Source organism: Seriola lalandi, unplaced genomic scaffold, assembly GCF_002814215.2.
Source record: "Seriola lalandi dorsalis isolate HSWRI2012SDOR001 ecotype SW California unplaced genomic scaffold, Sedor1 jcf7180002054931, whole genome shotgun sequence".
Lineage (NCBI taxonomy): Eukaryota > Metazoa > Chordata > Actinopteri > Carangiformes > Carangidae > Seriola > Seriola lalandi.
Genome location: NW_019525483.1, coordinates 104,865 through 124,432, shown reverse-complemented (window position 1 = coordinate 124,432; position 19,568 = coordinate 104,865). Strand labels below are relative to the sequence as shown.

The following is a 19,568-nucleotide window of genomic DNA, read 5'->3' as shown; positions in this document are numbered from 1 at the left end:
TGTTTAATGTTTGTAAATTGTCTTCTCATTTTTTGTCTCTGTCTTTAATCTAAGAGTTGTCTTAAAAATAGACTTTAATAATTTGACACCCTGTTAAGGCTCGGTAAGAGGCAACGCTGGTAGTTAAGGAGTCCATCTGCCTCCCCCTATTGGTAGAAATGGTTCTGACCTGCATACAGTTTGGAGTGGTCCATAGAGTGATGTGCATTTTGTGTGCAGTGTGTTGGTTGCTGTGCAGTGAGACTTTGTGCAGTGTTCCTTCCCAGGGTGTGTGTTAAGTTTAAAAATAAATCGATATAGGACCGCATGTTAGCGAGCTACACAGCATTTACAAGGCACTCATCAGGATATTCATGATGATCTTGATCATGGAAATCCACCATAAACAACTTGTTGTAAGTGGTTTTGATCGCCACATGTGACAAAATCGTACATGGTCCCATCCCCACACACGCATAACACTCACCATAACACACGGTATGACTCTGATCCACCTCTCACATTACTTATGTCTGATACTACATACTACAGGGAGCACACTCACACAGGCCAGTATCTTTATCTGAACCCTCACTTACAACCAAATATAGGTGATGAGGACCACCAGAATCATCCCAGTGGGACTCCCATATGGCTAGACTGTCAGAACATCTAACCAGAGTCACAGGGTGTGTGGGGGACCCCCCAAGAGGAAGGTGGTGGCATACATCATCATGACATCACATGTGACAGCTGTGCAGAACAGGAAAGCAAAGAACACACATGAAAACCAGACCAAACCTGCTAACAGCATCCACTGGGAAGAGTTCAAACGTCATCGACTGGGAGTCAGTCCCACATTGTTAAACAGAATAATATGTGACATTTAAAATACTGGGATAAATGGAGTGCGTTGTACCTCCATGTCATTGCAGAAAGTGGCATTGGTTCCAAACAGGATCTGGCACTGTTCATCCACGCTGTAGTGCATGCCCGGCAGCTTGGGAGGCAGCCGGACCTGGTAACGGCTCCTGGGGTCTGTGTGCAGTAGGCAGGCGCTGGCTTTGGATCTGTTTGAAAGGCACAAAGGAGAAGGATTCATACTGCGTGCTTACCAGTCAGCTGTTTCACTTCCAAGAGTTTTGTTTTCATTGTCAAATCTGAGTCCAAGAGAGACTTGGCATTTACATGGCAAATTTGAACAATGCTAGTTGTTATTTTGAAAGCAGATGCAGATGAGTATTGATGGTGACATCAAAGCATTTACAGTATGAGCCAAAGCTAAGACTCCATTGTATGTGTGATGTCTGTCTATCGTTTGTGCATGTTTCCTGGGGCTGGGTTTATTGTCCAACAGAATATTTTATCTTTGTCTGAAAAAATGCAGTTTGTGGATTAATTCACAGTGACAACTGCCTTTACCATTAGAAAATGTAGGGAATGGTCCAAAGCCACAAGGAGCCCTAATTTTTATAGTTACTACTGCATGATCTTCAGATATAAAATACATCTACACTCACCAAGCACTTATTAAGAACACCATACTACGTAGGAGTCTGTTTGCTCTCAAACAGTGGCACTGGCACAGGAGCCATATTACAGACACTTCTTATCTTAAGTCCGGATCCAAATCCTCATTAATTATAAGAAACCTATCTTATCTTACATTAACCTATGTTTCACCTCAGGTTAGGAAATCCTAAATACTCAATCCAACATGGGTTATCAGTTAGCCTACCTAGCACCCGTTGCTACTTTTCTTATCTTATCTCACTGAGGTATTTTTGTAACCTATTAAACTTCTAATTGAAATATACAAAAAAGGCCACTTTACTCCAAAAACCTCCATTAGCAATAAATAAATAAATAAATAAAAATGAAGCACATTTTTCAGTTACACCACAACGACTATACTAACGACCGTTTTGTCATCAAACTGCAACACATCTTCAAGGTCTGCCATAAGCTTCTCAATAAATAAGTTCCATCTGTTGACATTTCCTTGGTTGCAATAAAAGAGCAGCCAGTGAACTAAACAAGTTAGTTAATTAGTGGAAAAATTTAAGTTGTGGTGTTATGTAATCACGTTGGCATTTAACCTATGAAGGACGTCACGAGGGGCGGAGCCAGTTGGTTAGCATGGAATGTAACCATGAGTCATGTATGTTATGGTTCACCTGCCATGAGTTAGAATTAAAAGTTCTGACCGCTAAAATAAAAGTATTATCTATTGTATGAGAATGAACCCAACACAACATGGTGTCAGAAGCGGAGCTGCTTTGAGTTGTGGCGCGGAGGAACGAAAGTTCACGGCTAGCAAACGACTAGCAAGCTAGAGAAAAAAAAAATAGCAACATGGAGGACGAGGCAGCGGCACCCCGGCCGGGAATCGCGGCACCTCCGACGGCAACTTTCACCATTAAACCTCCGGAACCCTTTGACTTCTCGAAGCCACAGGACTGGGAGAAGTGGACAAGGAGATTTGAGCGTTTCAGACTGGCAAGTAATTTGAACAATTCCTCTGAAGCTAACCAGGTATACACACTGGTGCACTACATGGGAGACGAGGCTGACGACGTGATACGAGGGCTCGACTTAACGAGCGTGCAGCGCCAGCTATATGATGCAGTTAAAAGAGGATATGACACATATGTTCCAAAGAAACACGTGATTTATGAACGGGCTAAATTCAACAAGAGAGTACAGCATCCTACTGAAACAGTAGACTCGTTCATCACAGCACTTTATGCACTAGCAGAGAACTGTGAGTATGGGGAACTGCACAATGAACTTTAGAGGGACAGATTGGTTGTAGATCTTAAGGATCCATCGCTGTCAGAGAGGATGCAACTTGACCTCACCATGGTTACTGTGTACAGCTGTAGCCTCAGAATTTTTAGGACATACAAATGTAAACTGCATTAAGAAAAAGAAACTAAAATGTCTTTATTATTTGCAGACTAAAACTAAGGATGATCAAATAGAATAAACTCTGAATGAATAAACTAAATAACTAACGAACTTTAGTTAATATTATTAATTATAATTAATTTGATTATTATACATTGTCATACATTATTCAGAATTAGGTCTGCAGCAACATTCCATTTTCAATAATGCAGTAGATGTTTGGAGAAGCTGAAACTCAGCTTCTACACAGAAAAAGGTCTAAATGTCATTATCATTTAAATGAGCTCAACTCCACTTTGATGATGCAGAGCTAGGTGATGATTTTGCTGTAAAAGAAAATGTGTTTCTATTTTCTCGGTGTCTGTGGTGTTTGGTATCAGTGAGTTGGAGACATTTCTTTTGTGCTTCTTCACAGATCATTGTCCAGGTCTGATAAATCACTCAGCCTGTTAGAAAACGTCCCATTACAACAAGCTGAGATTCTAACCTCAGATGACATGGAATTACTAAATGAGTAAAGAACATATTTGAACTGTAATCAATCTGCAAGTTAAGATCTGGGAGTGTGAGGGACAGATTCACGAATGCAAAACAGGTTTTTAGCATAAATCCTGTTTTACATTCACCAGAAACCAGCCCTGGAAACTAGCCCTCATAATGTTCTTTAGATGTTTGTCAGATTCTGAGCATGTGAGGACCCACCCACATCTGACTGTCAGACTCTCAGCTTTTTTCAATTTCACTCTTTGAGAGGAATGGCCAGTGGGCAGATGTTCAGACGCTGGAGTCTAACAGAGAGATGTTTTACTTCCAGGTTCATTTAGTGGAGTTCCCTCTGAACTCAGTTGCATGTGAGGGAATCAAAGTGAAGGTGAACAGCTTAGGAAGACCTGGTGCATGGTCACATTACACAACTTCTTTTGTACGTTAAATTCAATTATTATAATAATAATAATAGTAATATTACAATTCTCTCAAAACCTGCTTTTATTCTTACAGCATTAACCAGTCGATGCTACAGCAACAATAAATGTTTACACTTGTGCTTCCACTGACTGAAGCGTTTTATGACACTAACAACAGATAAGAAAATGATCTATGAACAGTGAACCAGTGGTGGTATTTAAGTAATTAAATTTACTTAAGTACTATTTTATGTCACTTGTACTTTAATGGAGTGTTGACATTCCAATATATGATACTTTATATAAATGTACATCATCACATTTTAGAATAAACTATTGTTTTTTTTTTTTTTACTCCTCTGCATATATTTTTCAGCTGTAGAGACCAGTTACTTTGAAGATTAAAAAACATGAAACTTATAAAACACAACAAACGTAAAGATTAAACTGGTTATTCCAAACGTTCTTGGTTTCTCACCCTTCATAAGAAAGTAGTGTGTAGTTGAGACTCCTGTCACGTTTGAGATGAGCTGTTAGCAGAGACATTTCCCCTGTAAACCTCCAAGATGTTTGAGGTCAAAATATCTAATATTTCACACAAAAAGCAAAAAATGAAATTTTGTTTATCAGAACTTTGTTTTCTCTCCCCCCCCCACATTAATCGTCTCACAACCCTCAGTCAGATTCATCTCATGACTTTTTGAATCAGTCCCAAGGCTATTTTGTCTGCAGAACGAGTACTTTTACTTTTGATACTTTATGCACATTTTGCCAAAAATACTTTTGTATTTACACTTTAAGTTCAGATGAAACCATATTTTGTTATCCCCTTTCAAATGATGTAAATGATAATGTCAGCATCTTTTTTTTTTTTATGTATTTCAATAGTGTTATACTATTGAGAGGAAGAGAAAGGGGGCTTCAGGGGAATATCAGAGATGCTCCGGTATGTCTCAGCTGGGTGGAGGGGAATGTCTGGGTCTGTGTCTGACTGACTGAAGCTGGAAGGTTGAGCTCTGGTTCTGTCAGCAGGAGAATGAGGGGGGATGTAAACACGTTTTGTTATCTGTGGTATTGAGGAGTAAGGAACACATCTGAATGAACCAGTGTGTCATTTGTAGATTTATTTATATTTTCTTGAATATGTTGCAATTAAGTAGCTAATTGGCTGCAGACAGATGACAAATAACATGCTTGAAAATGGAATTGTGGCTGCAGGAGATATAATTTTGAATAATATATATTATTGTCACATTTTATTAGATTATCATTAGTTTTAGTCTTCAAATAATAAAGACATTCAGTCTCTTTTTCTTAAACACAGTCTGTAACCTCTGCCTTTAGGGGTCTATCAATCAAAACAATAACAAAAGACAGCGTTGGGTGATGACATGAAATAGCGTGGGATCAGAGGAGTTGTTGTCTTCCCCATCATTACTGTAAGCTCCTCTCGGTTTGGCTTCCTTCTGTGTCAGTGGTTCAGGAAATCAAACAGACCTGATTCTAACCGGTAAAAACACTGAATAAAGATGACGAGGAAGAGTTGGAGCTGAGATCGATGCTAACCTTTGTTTTGAACTTATGAACCAGCAGCTGAATTATCCACAGAGGTGTCTTTCGCTCCATAACAAATGGACCAGGAGATTAAAAACCGGTAAATGAATAACGCAGTTTCACTTTTTAAAATATTTTAGACATAGACATTCTCTTTAGTCATTTTTAGACATTTTAATGTGGAAAAGTTACATATTATAACTTGAATGCATTTCAGTTCTCATGTCTCACCATGTTTGTTGTACACAGTAACCATGGTTAAAGGCACTATTTACCTATTAATACCAGACTCTAATGGTTCACACACACAGTGCCCAGTTAAAAAAATAACACACACACAAAAAAGCACCAGAGGTAGGCAAGACAATAGATGGTTAACTCTTTTGCAACAGACTGGACTTCTTTCCTCATGAGCTGAAAGACCACATCATGGTGTTTTGAACTTATTATATAGTTGTGTTTTAAGGGGGGTGGGACTGAGTTTGAGCAGTTAGCATGGCTAAAAACACAGATGACTGACAAAGGAAAGGAAAAGAAACATAAAGTGTCTTATTAATGGTATCATTGTTCAGCAGCTTCAGTGGTTCTTGTCAAGAACGATGGAGGGACAAACAGTGTTCTTCTACATGTTTCATTGACTGCGGTGAAGAGCACTGTCTGACACTAAGTTGTACGGCAATCTTCCCAGCAGCTATCAGCAGTTGGACAGATGAACACATGAAATACTCAAATGAACAGCTACACCATTTTTAGCTCTCGTCACTTGTGGAGCAAAAATTTACAAAGTGTAAATCGAGCTCAGTCTCTGCCTCCTGCAGAGATGTTGTCAGGTTCTCCAACAACACCCTGAGCAAAGCCAGTGGAACAACTGCCTTATAAGCATGATAAATTGTTTTTCTGAGGTGCGTCTGAGCACAGAAAGAAAGACAGTGAGGAGACAGTTAATGGCAGCAGGCAGCTAACTGCAGCTGGTTATTCAATGTTTACCTGCTGCATTTTGACTCTCTTTTAAGCCTTATGCTAAGGCTTAAAAGAGAGTCAAAATGCCTTATGCTAAGCCTTAAAAGCTACAAGAGTTTAGTTACAGTTTCTGCACTGTCTTTATTTGCAGCAGCAGTAGGTTGTGTCGAAGTAACGTTGTTTTTGTTGTTCAAGCTAACGAGAGCCAACTGGCTGAGATTGGTATCAGTTGTTGAGCGTGCTAGCTTAAGAGAGGCAGAGGATATAGAGAGTTGAAGTCATGACGTCACGTCTGGGCTAGCCTCCATTACTCTAGCTTTTGTAACTCAATGCAATCTCTCATTATGCATTTGTGTCATCAGTCTGAAAAAAGTGTGTAGCTGTGGTTCAGTTTCCATATTCTAAGACGAACTGGAACCACGACAGCAGTTGCTATGAGAAATTGAATCCCTCGTGATTTTAACAAAGTTAAACAATGATTACTTTGTAAGCACATAAAAAAACGACAACTTCCAGGGTGGATACTTACGTCATTATAACTTGGTCTAGTCCATATCCATAAAACTCAATACTGCTCTGTTCTGAAGTCATTTTTCTAACTCTTAGCTGTAATCTCTGCTGTCTAAAAACTGCATCACCATTTTCTCCTTCTGAAATTGGGTCCTGCTCTTCCTAATTGGTAGGCCACAGTCAGTCCAGATCGGGTGCTGGCACTCCCCTGGGTTGTGTGCTGAGCCCACTCCTGTTCATGCTGCTGACATACAACTGCACTGCATCATCCAGCTGCAACCGCATCATGAAGTTTGCTGATGACAGTAGTGGGCCTCATTTTCAAAGCACCTCACACATGACATCACTCTCCAATTAAATCACTGCAGCGTCTCCACTTCCTGCGTCAACTGAATACATTGAGCCTTCCTTCACCTGTCTTTGCCACATTCTACAAAGTACAATTGACAACATCCTGTACACCTGGCATCACTGGTATGGTATGGGAACTGCATAGCACCTTACAATGAGCAGCAAAAAAGATCATTGGTACTTCTCTCCCCTCCATACAACATATCTATGAATCATGGTGTGCAAGGCCCTCGGTATTATGAAGGAACCCACCTACCCTGGCCACAGTCTCTTTTGTGGTCTGTGCAAAACTTTGGATATCCTTATACTTGTCAAACAATAAGAATATTAGGCTTTTAGGCCCTAATTGACGCATGAAGTAGGTGAAGAATCATTATTGACACCTGATGATAATTGTAAGCTGATTAATTTCGACTTTTTAAACCTTTAACACTCAACACCCATGGACCCTGGTGCATCAAGCTATGTCTCACCTGAGGAAGTTCTCCAGATCATCACGGCTGCAGGAGGACCAGGACAGGTCGCTGGGGTTTCTTCCTTTCACCCATTCACCAGACATGATGTGGGAGTGACCAGTGCAGGTTGTGTGGTCATCATCATGGCTCATTCCCATGCTGAAGACAAGACATGGATACAAAGACACTGTCAAAGAGTAGTAGAGCTGGTCTCATCCAGTCACCTTTACAGTCTGTTTCATTCTTTAATGAGTGAGACATACAGTGCTGTGTTCCCTGCTTAATGCTAACCTTGGCAGCTGTAGAGTCTTTTCTGCAGACATAGGGATAACTTGATGGGCAGATCAATAGATGGAAGTTGTTACTATGGTGTATGTTTTTTTTTTTATTAAATTCTTCAGTCCAGTTTTGTTTTTTATGTGGAATCACCTTCCCCTGCATCATTTCCCTGCTCCTGCAGTCTCAAATATTACAGCCATATCACATCTGCAACTTCTCCTATGTACACAGAATTTTTTATCCACACAAAATATTGCCATATTCCTATGCTTTGTATTAAATGTGTTCTGTGTAAACAGAACCAGTGTCCCTGAGAAGATGAAATGAAAACTAACGTGGATCAGAGCCGTGATACAAAGGACAAATTCAGTCTCATGACTTTCGTATTGTCAATTTGCTAAATACAACTTGACACTGAATGACTCACTTCAATATAACTAAATCATTACTAATTTAACTTTGAGAGTCCACAGACACCGAGATGCAGATCAGTGTGAGCTTCAATCCAAGCTGTGCTGTGGTAAATAAAGTTAATCTAATCTAATCTAATTAAAATTAAATATTAATTGAATAATGCAACAGGAACACAAATAGGGTTAATTAGAAATGCGGTGTAACTCATCTTTAATCATCTCAGTGCATCACTCAACTGTACTTATAAATGTGAATTATGTGTGAAAGAATAAAGAAATGTAGTAGTATAGTACTGACAGGAATGTGTGAGAATTTTAAACTGCTTTTCAAAAAAATCTTGAGTTTCATTTGAGACAACCTGCAAGCACACACAGCTACAGCACACACATTTAAAAGAGCCTGAGGGAAGCTCTGACAGGAAGGATCTCTTACTCACAGAGCACACACACTGCACGTCTGTGTGAGAGAGACACACACATGGAGAGCAACACAGGAATGAGTGAGTATTGAAACAGAGAGGACTTCACTTTGGCGCAGTTACTCTGTGTGTGTGTGTGTGTGAGAGAGAGAGAGAGAGAGTGTCCACCCAAAGCCATGACCTACATTTGCAAATTAAAAACAACAACCTAGTCTGAACTCCAGGCACAGACTCAGAAACTAATAAATTACAAGTGCAGACTCTTCCCCTGGTTGAAATGAAAACAATATAGAATTACATTTAAGGACTCATACTTGTCCTCATCCACAGCAGAAGATAGTGCAGTGCCTTCAAAGCAGAGAAAATAGATCAGTGTCTAAGAACTGTCCAACAGGACAGGACAGACTCAGGCCACATAATCTTTAAGACTACATCAAATATTAAATGCCTATTGTATATCCTCACTGCTCACATAGATGTCATTAAATGGCTGCATGTTATTAAAATAGTACATAAAGCACAACACATCTGCTAATCTATATGACAGTTTAATATCAAAACATCTCATGTATGTAAAGATTCACAGTCTGGTGCACTTGCTATTTATTATATGCATTTGCATGATTAGTCGGCTTTGAATCAGGATCCATCTGCTAATTGTGAACTGTTCAGGATGCTGTCTTTTAATAAGCAATCTGCATTTAAGCGGTGTATATTGCTAGATCATTCGGTAACTATGGTAACACGTGGGTGAACAAACTCCTGAGGGAAAAAGCAAGCACCCACAGGGAAGTGATGCTATGTAGTGAGCATAAAAATTCAACAGCAAATAGAATTTTTTTTAATTTAACTGTCCATTCTGGCCTACCAAATTTTCCTATTGTCCAACAGCTCTGCCCCTCGGTTCCCATCACTTGGCTGAAAATGTATTCTTTTTTTATGTAAACTAAAAAAAAGGCAGTGGAAGCACCAGCGGCAAAGAGGTGGGGCGAGTGTGGAGCTGAAACATTGGTGAATGCTGGTTTTATTAGCATCATTAGCACAGCTGGTTGTCTTGGCATCTTGCTCAAAGGCTAACCCAAAGCTAATACATTTTTTTTGGCTAATTACCGAGTTAACGAGCTAAGCTAACAACGTATAGTGGGTGCAGACCAGATACCTGCTAATCAGTGCTAACAATAAATACATTTTGTTTGTCAATTAACCAAACAACAAGCCAAATTGTTTGTGTGATATTTGCATGAAAAATCCACTAAAAGGCACCAGCACCACAAACAGCCAAGAGATCACATTCAGTGACTTGAGCTGAGGTGATGTCAAACAGACAGCTGGCGGCTGGTACAGTTATAATGAAGTGGGAAATTAGCCATAGAGACCTAAATGTTTTTTTAGACCCCTACTTACGCTGTAAAGTTGCAGATTTTAACATGAGAGTCTATGGGGATTTAACTCGTTCATGGGCACACAGATGATGAGTCAAATATGATTTAGAGAAGTAACATGGCGAAGATATCACAGAATTAGTCATGGCTAGCTCACAAGGAAACCAAGTGGCTTTCTCATGACATTATCAATGACGTGACTGAAATTTTGGCCCATAATCTACTGTGAACCTTAATTGCAGAAAGAAAAGGTGCTGGTTTCCTCAAAGCGTCCGGCATGGTTTCAGGAATATCAGCACAAAAAGAGCTCAGTCAGAGAGACCTCTGTGTCCAACGTGCTGGACTGTGAAAACTGCAAACTACACTTCACTAATGGAGTTTCATGTGGAAACTGATGCTGAAGCTTTTTTTTCTTCCACTGAAAGTGTCAATGCGACAACACAGCACAGCAAACTTCACCTACAAAAAGCTCCAAAGATAGTCAGAACACTGAGAGAGGACTTAAAACATCAGGACCACGATGCAGCGTTTGACATTAACCTGGAGGACCCAACAGTGTCCCTGCTGAAGAAATATCACACTGGCTAGATGATGGAGTGAGTCACCTGAAAAGCATGTAATGCCTGTGCACCAATATGACTTCTTCCACCTACAGTCCAATCACGCTCCTCAACATGCTGTTGGATTTGAACATCAGTCCAAGTATACATACAAATCTGCCGCTTCCTGTGGGAAAGGATGGTGAACAACCGCCAATCGCCTCGGCTCTTCTCCTTTATACACAAACAGTTTCACGTCCCAGTACAGTTCAGTAACCGTCGGCTCCATAAACAAGAACAGTGAGCTCAGATACAGGAAGCAGGTGACTCAAGCAGTCATTTGGTGCCACAACAACAATCTCCTGCTGAGCTAAACTCAGGAAGTGACTCCAGCACAACACTCCACCCAAATCTCCCATACACATCTCTTGTGAACCCATAACAATCACAGACTCATTTCAATTTCTTGGCACACACATAAGCAATATACTGAACTGGAATATCAACTCAGACCAGTAAAAATACACAATGAGGACTCTGCCTCTCAGTCCTGCATCTTGCATCTTTCATTGTCTCAGAATACTGGGATTATTATTATTATTGCGTCATTTTTCTCTCCTGAAAACAAGTTCCACTGTCTCCAATCATGTGGCCATTAAAGTGAAGTGAAGGTAAAAATCCCCTGCTGTACTTTGTCTTAATAACACACTGAACCAAGATAGTAATCATGGGAAACGTTCGTAAACATGTATATGTGTACTTATATTCAATATTTAAAGGTGTATGAATGGTCCAGTTTTCATCCTGTATAAACTAGTATACTGTGCCTCCCATTAAAATATCTATACAATGCCAGCCTGAGCTCAGAGTTTATATGACTTCCTTAGTGACTTTAATAGCTACTTGGCACACAAGAGAATAATTCCTTGTAGTGTGCGTGTGTGTGTGTGTGTGTGTGTGTGTGTGGATGAGCCAGTGTGTATGCTTATGTAACAGTACTTCCATAACGTGCATGTACATGGGCAGCAGTCAGACACAGTGTGTGCCAGCTTGTTTCCTTTCCTGGCCCCCAAAGCTGGAGCCGAGCTGCGTGATGAAAAGTGTGATAACTCCTGAGGGGCCGGGGACAGCCGCGGAGCTGCTACATGGGTTTGTTCATTTTGGGCTGATTTCCAGCTGATTTTCCAGGTGAATCAGCTTCTAGCCGTGACAGACGTCTTACTGTCACACAGAGTGAAGGAATAATGGGATGGTTGTGAGTCTCAGTTATTTATTTGCCTTCACTGTGAGTCTTTTAATATTAAGCATCTGCACCAAATCCAGAACCCTTATTTATCAATAAATAAAATTTAAAAAAAAACTTTCAGACTTTAAATTCCTATAATCTGTCGTAGCTTAGATGGGAAAAGAGTGTTTTATAATAATGCTAACTTTCCCTGTCACAGTTTGTTCATTTGGTAATCTGTCTACTGCTAAAAAGAATGCATTTGAGAAAATAGCTCAGATTGTATAGAACATTGCCCCTACTTCCAATCTCTTTTTCATTCAACTTAAAAAAAAAAAAAAGTTCAGCCTCACCACAGTGCTCTGAATATCCTGGCCTCGACAGCTCAACACAAGGCAACGTACGAAAACACATGCAAATAGACAAAACGAACAAATTCACAAAACATCAAATCATCAATTTGACAACACATGAGCTGCGAATACTCACAACAGAAGTGTTTCCAGGGAACACTAAAAAGTGATGAACTTGGCTGGGACGCACTTGTTCAATGCTTTTAATGTTAAAAGTCACAGATGGAAATTGAACAAGTGCATCCCAGCTGGCTTCATTGCTTTTTTTCTTTTTAATATATTTTTTGCTTTAATTCTTCTTTGCTGGAAACACTTATGAGAAATTATTCTCACCCACAAACTTCTCTCTATGAGTCAATGTCCTCTGGGAGGAGGATATACGACTCTATTTTAAATCTCAGCAGTTCAAAAGAAGCACATCTCTACTCTCTCACTCTTGGATGTTAAACCTTTGGCACATGCTTCATTATGTTCTTTGTAATAATTATAATATTTTACATATTTACCGTCATTTACATGATGGTGTTGTCAGTAATGGCTTGTTGAATGCCGTCCTGCCCGTTGTACAAAATGAGGCAAGTTCCTAACAACTCTTGCTGTCATGACAACAAATTAAAATCAACTTGTTTCTCACATGATGACAGGTGACACATACGGGTCGGACAATGTTCCACTTTGCTCACATCTGACACCAAAGACCATCTTTGAACTTTGAATTACAGTTTCCCTCCCACATATGACGACCTGTCATCACACACGCACATTCTACACTGAGGTCACATGAGGACACCCAAGCCTCCTGCACTCATTGATGACAACAAGTACAGTTACAGGCTTAGAAAAAGCTAGCGAGCGGCCCACGAGTTGAGATCATTTTGTCACACAGTATATACTCTATACTTCCTACAGGTGACCAGTGCACACTGAGCAAAAGCAGACAGAGGCAACACATATGCAAACAAAGCGCTGGTGGTTTTCATGTCTCCATGAACGTCCAGAGACAAAGGGGCAACAGGAGAGGGTCTGTATGAACAGAAGAGAAATTTTGAGTTCCTGGTAGGTTTGTAGTTCTGTTGGTCTGAAGTGCCAAAGAGAACAAGAGCTTGTTGTCACAGCAAACCTCAATCAGGGAAGTCATCCACTGACTGTGGACAAAGGACAGAGAAAACCTCTTCAGCAGTCAAAACACTCCACTGTGTAAATCCAGCCCGTATGTTATCCTGGAGTGAAACTCTCCAACTTTGAATAAAGTAACTTCCATCTTCATTCCATACTCCTCTCATAGCCACACGGTCTGCCTGAACATGGTGGAGCTGGAACGACATCTGTATTGAACCGGACATGGTGTCTAACATGACCCTGTAAGTGAGGCTGATGTCTCAACATAGGAACAGATTCCTATTCGGTAGAAAAATGGATTTATTTTGGTGGTGATTTGAATGAGGTTCTTCCACTGTTACATGATCATCTGTTTTTAGCACAGAACTGTGAAGCCAATGCAGAGAAAATCACAATCAATCACAATAGTGTTATTTTTGACAAGTTGAAGACTAAATGAAAATGAACTGATGTTTCATTTAAAGAAGCCTTTCAATGAAAATAATGTGTATGCCGTATCGAGATGGGAGGAGGCTGAACTCTGCTACCCTGCACCTGCTCCACACTCTGCTCCGGCCCCCGTGAACCACATCTACCTTCACACTGTTCACTCACACAGCCGCGGCATGGACAACAGAGCAGCAGTATAATGTCATGACATGTTGAAATACACCTTTTTAAAACTCGATCGCAGAGAAAACCTACTTGTGTCCGAGCTCGTGAGCGATGGTGAAGGCCAGATTGAGTCCGTTGTCCTCCGCTAACACACACTTCCTTTTGGCGCTGCAGACGCCGCCCAGATACGCAATACCTGTAACACAGTGACATGACAGTGAGTTTCATAAATAACAGTGACAGCTGCGTTGTGATGATTGACTCTAGCTGATTATTTCCTCCAACATGCTGGGTAATATGCTTACATTAATCCCTCATTACACCTCAGCTGACAGCCAAAGGAAACAATGGGGCTTTGTGAGGCTGTGATGTTCATTGCAAAGAATACCAGATTATAAGATCCATGGTTTGTATTTGATATGAATGGAAATAAGCAGGTCTTATCAATACTTATACTATATATGAATATCAATGTATCACAGCAAGGCAAAGATATTAAATCGTCATATCAATGTTTGAGTCACTTTATGACAGAGTCACAGTGTGAAACCTGAGCTGCATTCAGGTAACTCCTGTTCCAGGCTAGTGGCAGCAGTAGTAGGTTTGTAGTGGACGTGGCTTTGTTAGATGTGTGTTACTGGAAATGAGAAGACGATCGAGTCTTTGTGGTCCCACAGTCTCCATTTCTGACCTAGCTCTAAAACAATATGTAGAAAATTATTATGAAACGGTAAATTGTCTGAACGTACTGTATGTGGTGTCTCTAGTCTTATCGACCAATCAAATCCCTTTACAATGGAAGCCACATTCATCCAGTCACTCACACATTCATACAGCGCTTTTTCCTACACATATAGCGCTTTACTGCCATACACACATCACATCGGGGGGCAGCTTGGGGATTCTTGCTTAAGGGCACTTCAAGGAGTGAACTGGAATCGAACCATCGGCCTTCCGATCAGTGGACGACCCACAGGCACCTTCTCACACACTTGGCTTTACATTTGATCAGGGTAATAAAATACAGAAATGGCTTAAAGGTAGTGTTATTGCACCCAATAAGAAAACTTTTCATGTTTTATATGTTTTTATAGATATACTGTACATGAACAAATATACAGTCACTTTTTTCATCACAGATAAAGAAATGTATCCTACATTTCCACATTACTTCTGTTTAGAGTTTTGAATAAACTAAATAAAAATCCCAATAGCAGAAATCCAAATACACTCATTTGAGATTTAGGAAGTGTGATGTTGTGTAAATAGTCCTGTCAACACAGATGTCAAGCAGATGAACATTCATCCGCTATTTAACCGTATTTAACAGCTGGCGTCTCCGAGCGGCCAAAGACAAGTCATGCATCATTTTCTGTATTTCTGTGCTTCTGTGGTTATCACTTGAAAATATGTTTATGAGCAATTTTCAGTAAGTCCAGAAAAGCTGTGAAATATGAAGCTGATAAAAAACAAATAAAAAAAGAAGGTCTTGCCGTACCCACATGGTGGTCCTGTAGTTCCCACATGTAGTTACATCTTTAATGAGGCACCTGTCAGCACAGTCCACCACCTAACGGGATCCTACACATGAATTCACAGTAGCTATGCCTCATACTCTTCCATGCACAGCTGTGAACTTGCCCCCCCCCCCCAGTTCAGCTTAAGGATTCCTCGTTTTGACCAATTCAAAAATAAAAACGGATTCATCCAAAGAGCATCAAACCAGTCACATCCGAGGACAGGACGTGTGGAACAATAGGCAGGATAAACACAACAACAAGTTTCTTATTAGACTTGACTAATGGGTCTGAAAAACCAGAGGTTCTAAGCAACGATGAACGGTCTGACACGTTTACCGGACAGAAATCACCGGAGTCCGGTGCTGATGGTACACAGACATGTTTGAAAGCAGGAGTGCTGAAGAATGTCAATCAGCTTTCCATTCAGGCATGCTTCGAGGTGAAAGTTACAGAGCTCCATGTGTCAGCAAACACACACACACACACACACACACACACACACCTGGATTTCTTTCTGTCTCTGGAGCCAGGCCATGGAGCCTCATTTGAATCCAGAGAGGCATAAATTAAATCATTGATGATAATATGACAATTGAAGCCAGATGAGATTTCTGAACAAAAAAACCCTACTAGTCAAGTCAAGCAACTTTTATTTATACAGTGCCACATCATAACATTAGTTATCCTAGGGCACTTTTCATATAGAGCGGGTTTTGTACTATTATCTACAGAGACCCGTGTGAGCGAGGCGAGGAAAAACTCCCTTTAACAGGGAGAAATGAATTAAGGAACATTTATTATTTTTAATTGATTTCAATTCTGTAAATTTCAATGACATCTCAAAATTTAAAATACATCCTGAGGGACAGAGAATGACCTAGACACACAAATTATATCACCATGCCAATAAAGCACGTTAATAATAATAATAATAATGATAAAAACCATCATCATAATAATAATCTTAATAACACAGTTAGCACAGATAGCTTCGCAGGCAAAATACCTTCAGAAAGCAACAGGAGGCGAGGGTTACGAAAAAGCACATAACTACAGGAGAGAGAGGATGCTGAGTTAGAAACATTAATTAATGGGGCATGAATTTGTACAGGTTGAGAGGAGGAGTGAGGAGCTCAGTGCATCTTGGGAAGTCCCCCAGCCGACTAGGTTTAGAGCAGCATAGCTCAGGGGACTGTTCAAGACAAGTCTGAGCCAGCAAATAATCTTAAAGAGGACAGTTTGAAGTCTAATCTTACATGTACAGGGAGTCTGCCTCCTGGACCCAGACTGGGAGCTGGCTCCACAGGAGAGGAGCCTGATAGCTGAAGGCTCTGCCTCCCATTCTACTCTGAGAGACTGCATTTAGAGAGCAGGGTGTTCTAGTGGGGCAGTAGGGTACTATGAGCTCTTTAAGATATGATGATGCCTGATCATTAAAGGCTTTGTAGGCGAGGAGGAGGATTTTAAATTCTATTCTGGATTATACAGGGAGCCAGTGCAGAGAAGCTACTATGGGAGACATGTGATCTGTTTTCCTTGAGAGAGAGAAAGAGAGAGAGAGATCAGAAAACCAGAGAGACGGGGAGATCAAGTTTTGGCCTTATCAGCCAACATGGCAAATACTCGCATTACTTCACCGGTGCATGAAGCGAATGAGGCTTCAGGATTTAGGTCTGTGTGATAAGACAGAGCTGTTCAGATGAAACACAGGGGAACAGCTGGAGAAGTTCAAGCGGCCGTTAGCCCATTAGATAAAGTGCTGCAGTAAATTCACAAAGATGATATAAAACTGAGGTTTAAATGGGAGATTTCCTGTTGTGTCACAAATCTGCAACAGCCTGGATTATTATCAAGATCCATTTGGTGTGGGTCCATTGGCCTCCTTTAGTTTACTGTAACACAGCAATCTGTGTTACATACGTCATATATGTATATTGTAAAGTTCTCAGTCTGCAAAGTCAGTCTGCTCTGTGGTAAGAAACTTATGGTTCTCTCTTGAATTAATTCAGTGGTCATTTAGGTCTGCACAGGACCGCTAACTGTCTAACCCTGCACATGCTCTCCACTGCAGACCAATTCATTCAGAACCTGGATTCACTAAAACACTGTTGACTGTGTGGGTTTAGCTTAAGAAGTTAAAACATGAGAATACATGTTGATATTTCTGTTGCAAACATCTTGAGGAAGATTTAGAGGACCAGGGCTGTCACAGGAAGAGTAATAAAGCATTTCCTTAATATCATAGTTTAATAAATACATTTTTTGGGGTCTTTTTGTGCCTTTAATGGACAGGACAGTAGAGAGACAGGAAATGGGGAGGCAGAGAGAGGGGGAATGACACGCAGGAAAGGGCCGTCTGAAGCGGGAGTCGAACCGGTGGCCAGCTGCAGCGAGGACTGTAGCCTCTATATATGGGGCGCCTGCGTAACCCACTGTGACGCCCCTAAATGTTTTATTTAAAAAAAACAATTAATGAGAGTTTTATGCTGTTTTTGTAAATCCATTTTTAAATCTAAAGATTAATCGTTCATTTCTAAATTCTTTTTACAATTCTTATTTTTAATGCCTATTAAAATATGAAATTAAGGAAATGTTTCATTACTTTTCCTGTTGACATTAATCCTGGAATGGCTCATTCATTCCAATACAACATTAAAAAATAGCTAACTGAAAGTACTCTGTATCTTCATCAAGTGATCACATTAGCTTAGCTCAGTTTCATAAATGCTGGTGTGCTAACTGCATGTTTTTGTAGATTGTTCCAACAGTTTTGTTGCTGCTCTTGTTCAATTCTCAGTGGATCCAAGAACCTGTAACATCACAATATTACTGACATCGACATAAGATAAGGTTGTGAATGATATAAAATATTTGCTTTGTGAAAATTAAGATCTTTTTGAAACAAAAATCCATCAAATGATTATCCATATGTAGTTACCCTGTGCAGGACAATCTAGAGTCACGGGTTCACCTAATCTGTAAATGACTTTGGACAGTCGGAGGAAAACCTCACAGACAATAGTGGCCTGGTGGATCAGAGCAAAGAACATTTATAAACGAAATATTGTTTCTTGTTGACTATTCAGTCCCCAAGCAGTGATTACACAGAACAGAGGAGAAGCTTTTGTACAGTCTGGCAGAGGAGGTTTTAATACTGCAGTACTTGCTGGATGGTAAGGAAGTGAGGAGGCTGTGGCTAGGGGTTAGTGGGGCCATGAGGGTGCACCACGCCTCATGGATTTGTTTTATGGAGGGAAGAAAAGCACTGATGATCCTCTCTGCTGTGCTCACTGTTCCCTGTAAGGTCTTCTGGTAAGAAGCCTCTTTGTTCTCATGGTAGACAGTGATGCAGGTGGTTAAGATGCTCTAAATGGTCCCTCTGTACAACACGGTGAGGATGGGTGGAGGGGGGCTGATGAAGGAAGTGGGCACTCTGCTGTCCTTTCCTGGATTGTGCTGTCACATGTGGAGAGGTCCTCTGTGATCTACTCTCCCAAGAACTTTGTGCTGCTGACCATCTCCACAGCAATGCCATTGGTGGTCAGTGGTGTGTGGACAGCATGCATATTTCTGACGTCCATGACAACCTTTTTCATTTTCCCAAAGTTTAGGAAAAGGTTGTTGGTCTTACACTTGCTATTGCAGTAGGGCCACCTCTTCTCTGTAAGTAGTTTCATCAGTGCTGCTGATGAGGCCCACCACTGCTGTATCATCAGCAAACTTGATGTGGTTGGAGCTGGAAGATGCAATGAAATTGTATCTCAGCAGGGTGAACAGGAGTGGGCTGCGTACACAGTCCTGGGGAGTGCCGGTGCTCAGTGTGGTGGTGCAGCAAAGTTAATGAATAGTACACTAAATGGACTGCACTGCACAAGTGTTTTCTGGTCTTATCGGCCACATACACCCATTCACATGTTTATTCCTACACAAATAGTGCTTTTTATCATACACACTCCCTGACATAAGCAATTTCTTTTTCCAGGTGAGACAGCGCTGGGTGGAAGGCAGTTATAGCATCTTCAGTGGATCGCTTGGAGCGGTGAGGGCTAGCCTCTGAAAGCATCTGATGGTAGGTGTGAGTGCTACGGGGCAGTAATCATT

The 19,568-nt window shown here is 40.7% G+C and overlaps 1 protein-coding gene across 3 annotated transcripts in view; it reads right to left on the bottom strand.

Moving 5' to 3' along the window:
* adamts17 (ADAM metallopeptidase with thrombospondin type 1 motif, 17) overlaps nucleotides 1-19,568 on the bottom strand; it is a 135,511-nt gene that overhangs the window by 48,338 nt on the left and 67,605 nt on the right. For all 3 annotated transcript variants that reach the window (XM_023393247.2, XM_087170156.1, XM_087170155.1), the window contains exons 8-10: nucleotides 14,038-14,143; nucleotides 7,643-7,783; nucleotides 899-1,049 (exon numbers count right to left, since the gene is read on the bottom strand). In XM_023393247.2, the coding sequence (XP_023249015.1) occupies nucleotides 899-1,049; nucleotides 7,643-7,783; nucleotides 14,038-14,143 (398 nt within the window). The remainder of the gene's footprint in view (nucleotides 1-898; nucleotides 1,050-7,642; nucleotides 7,784-14,037; nucleotides 14,144-19,568) is intronic.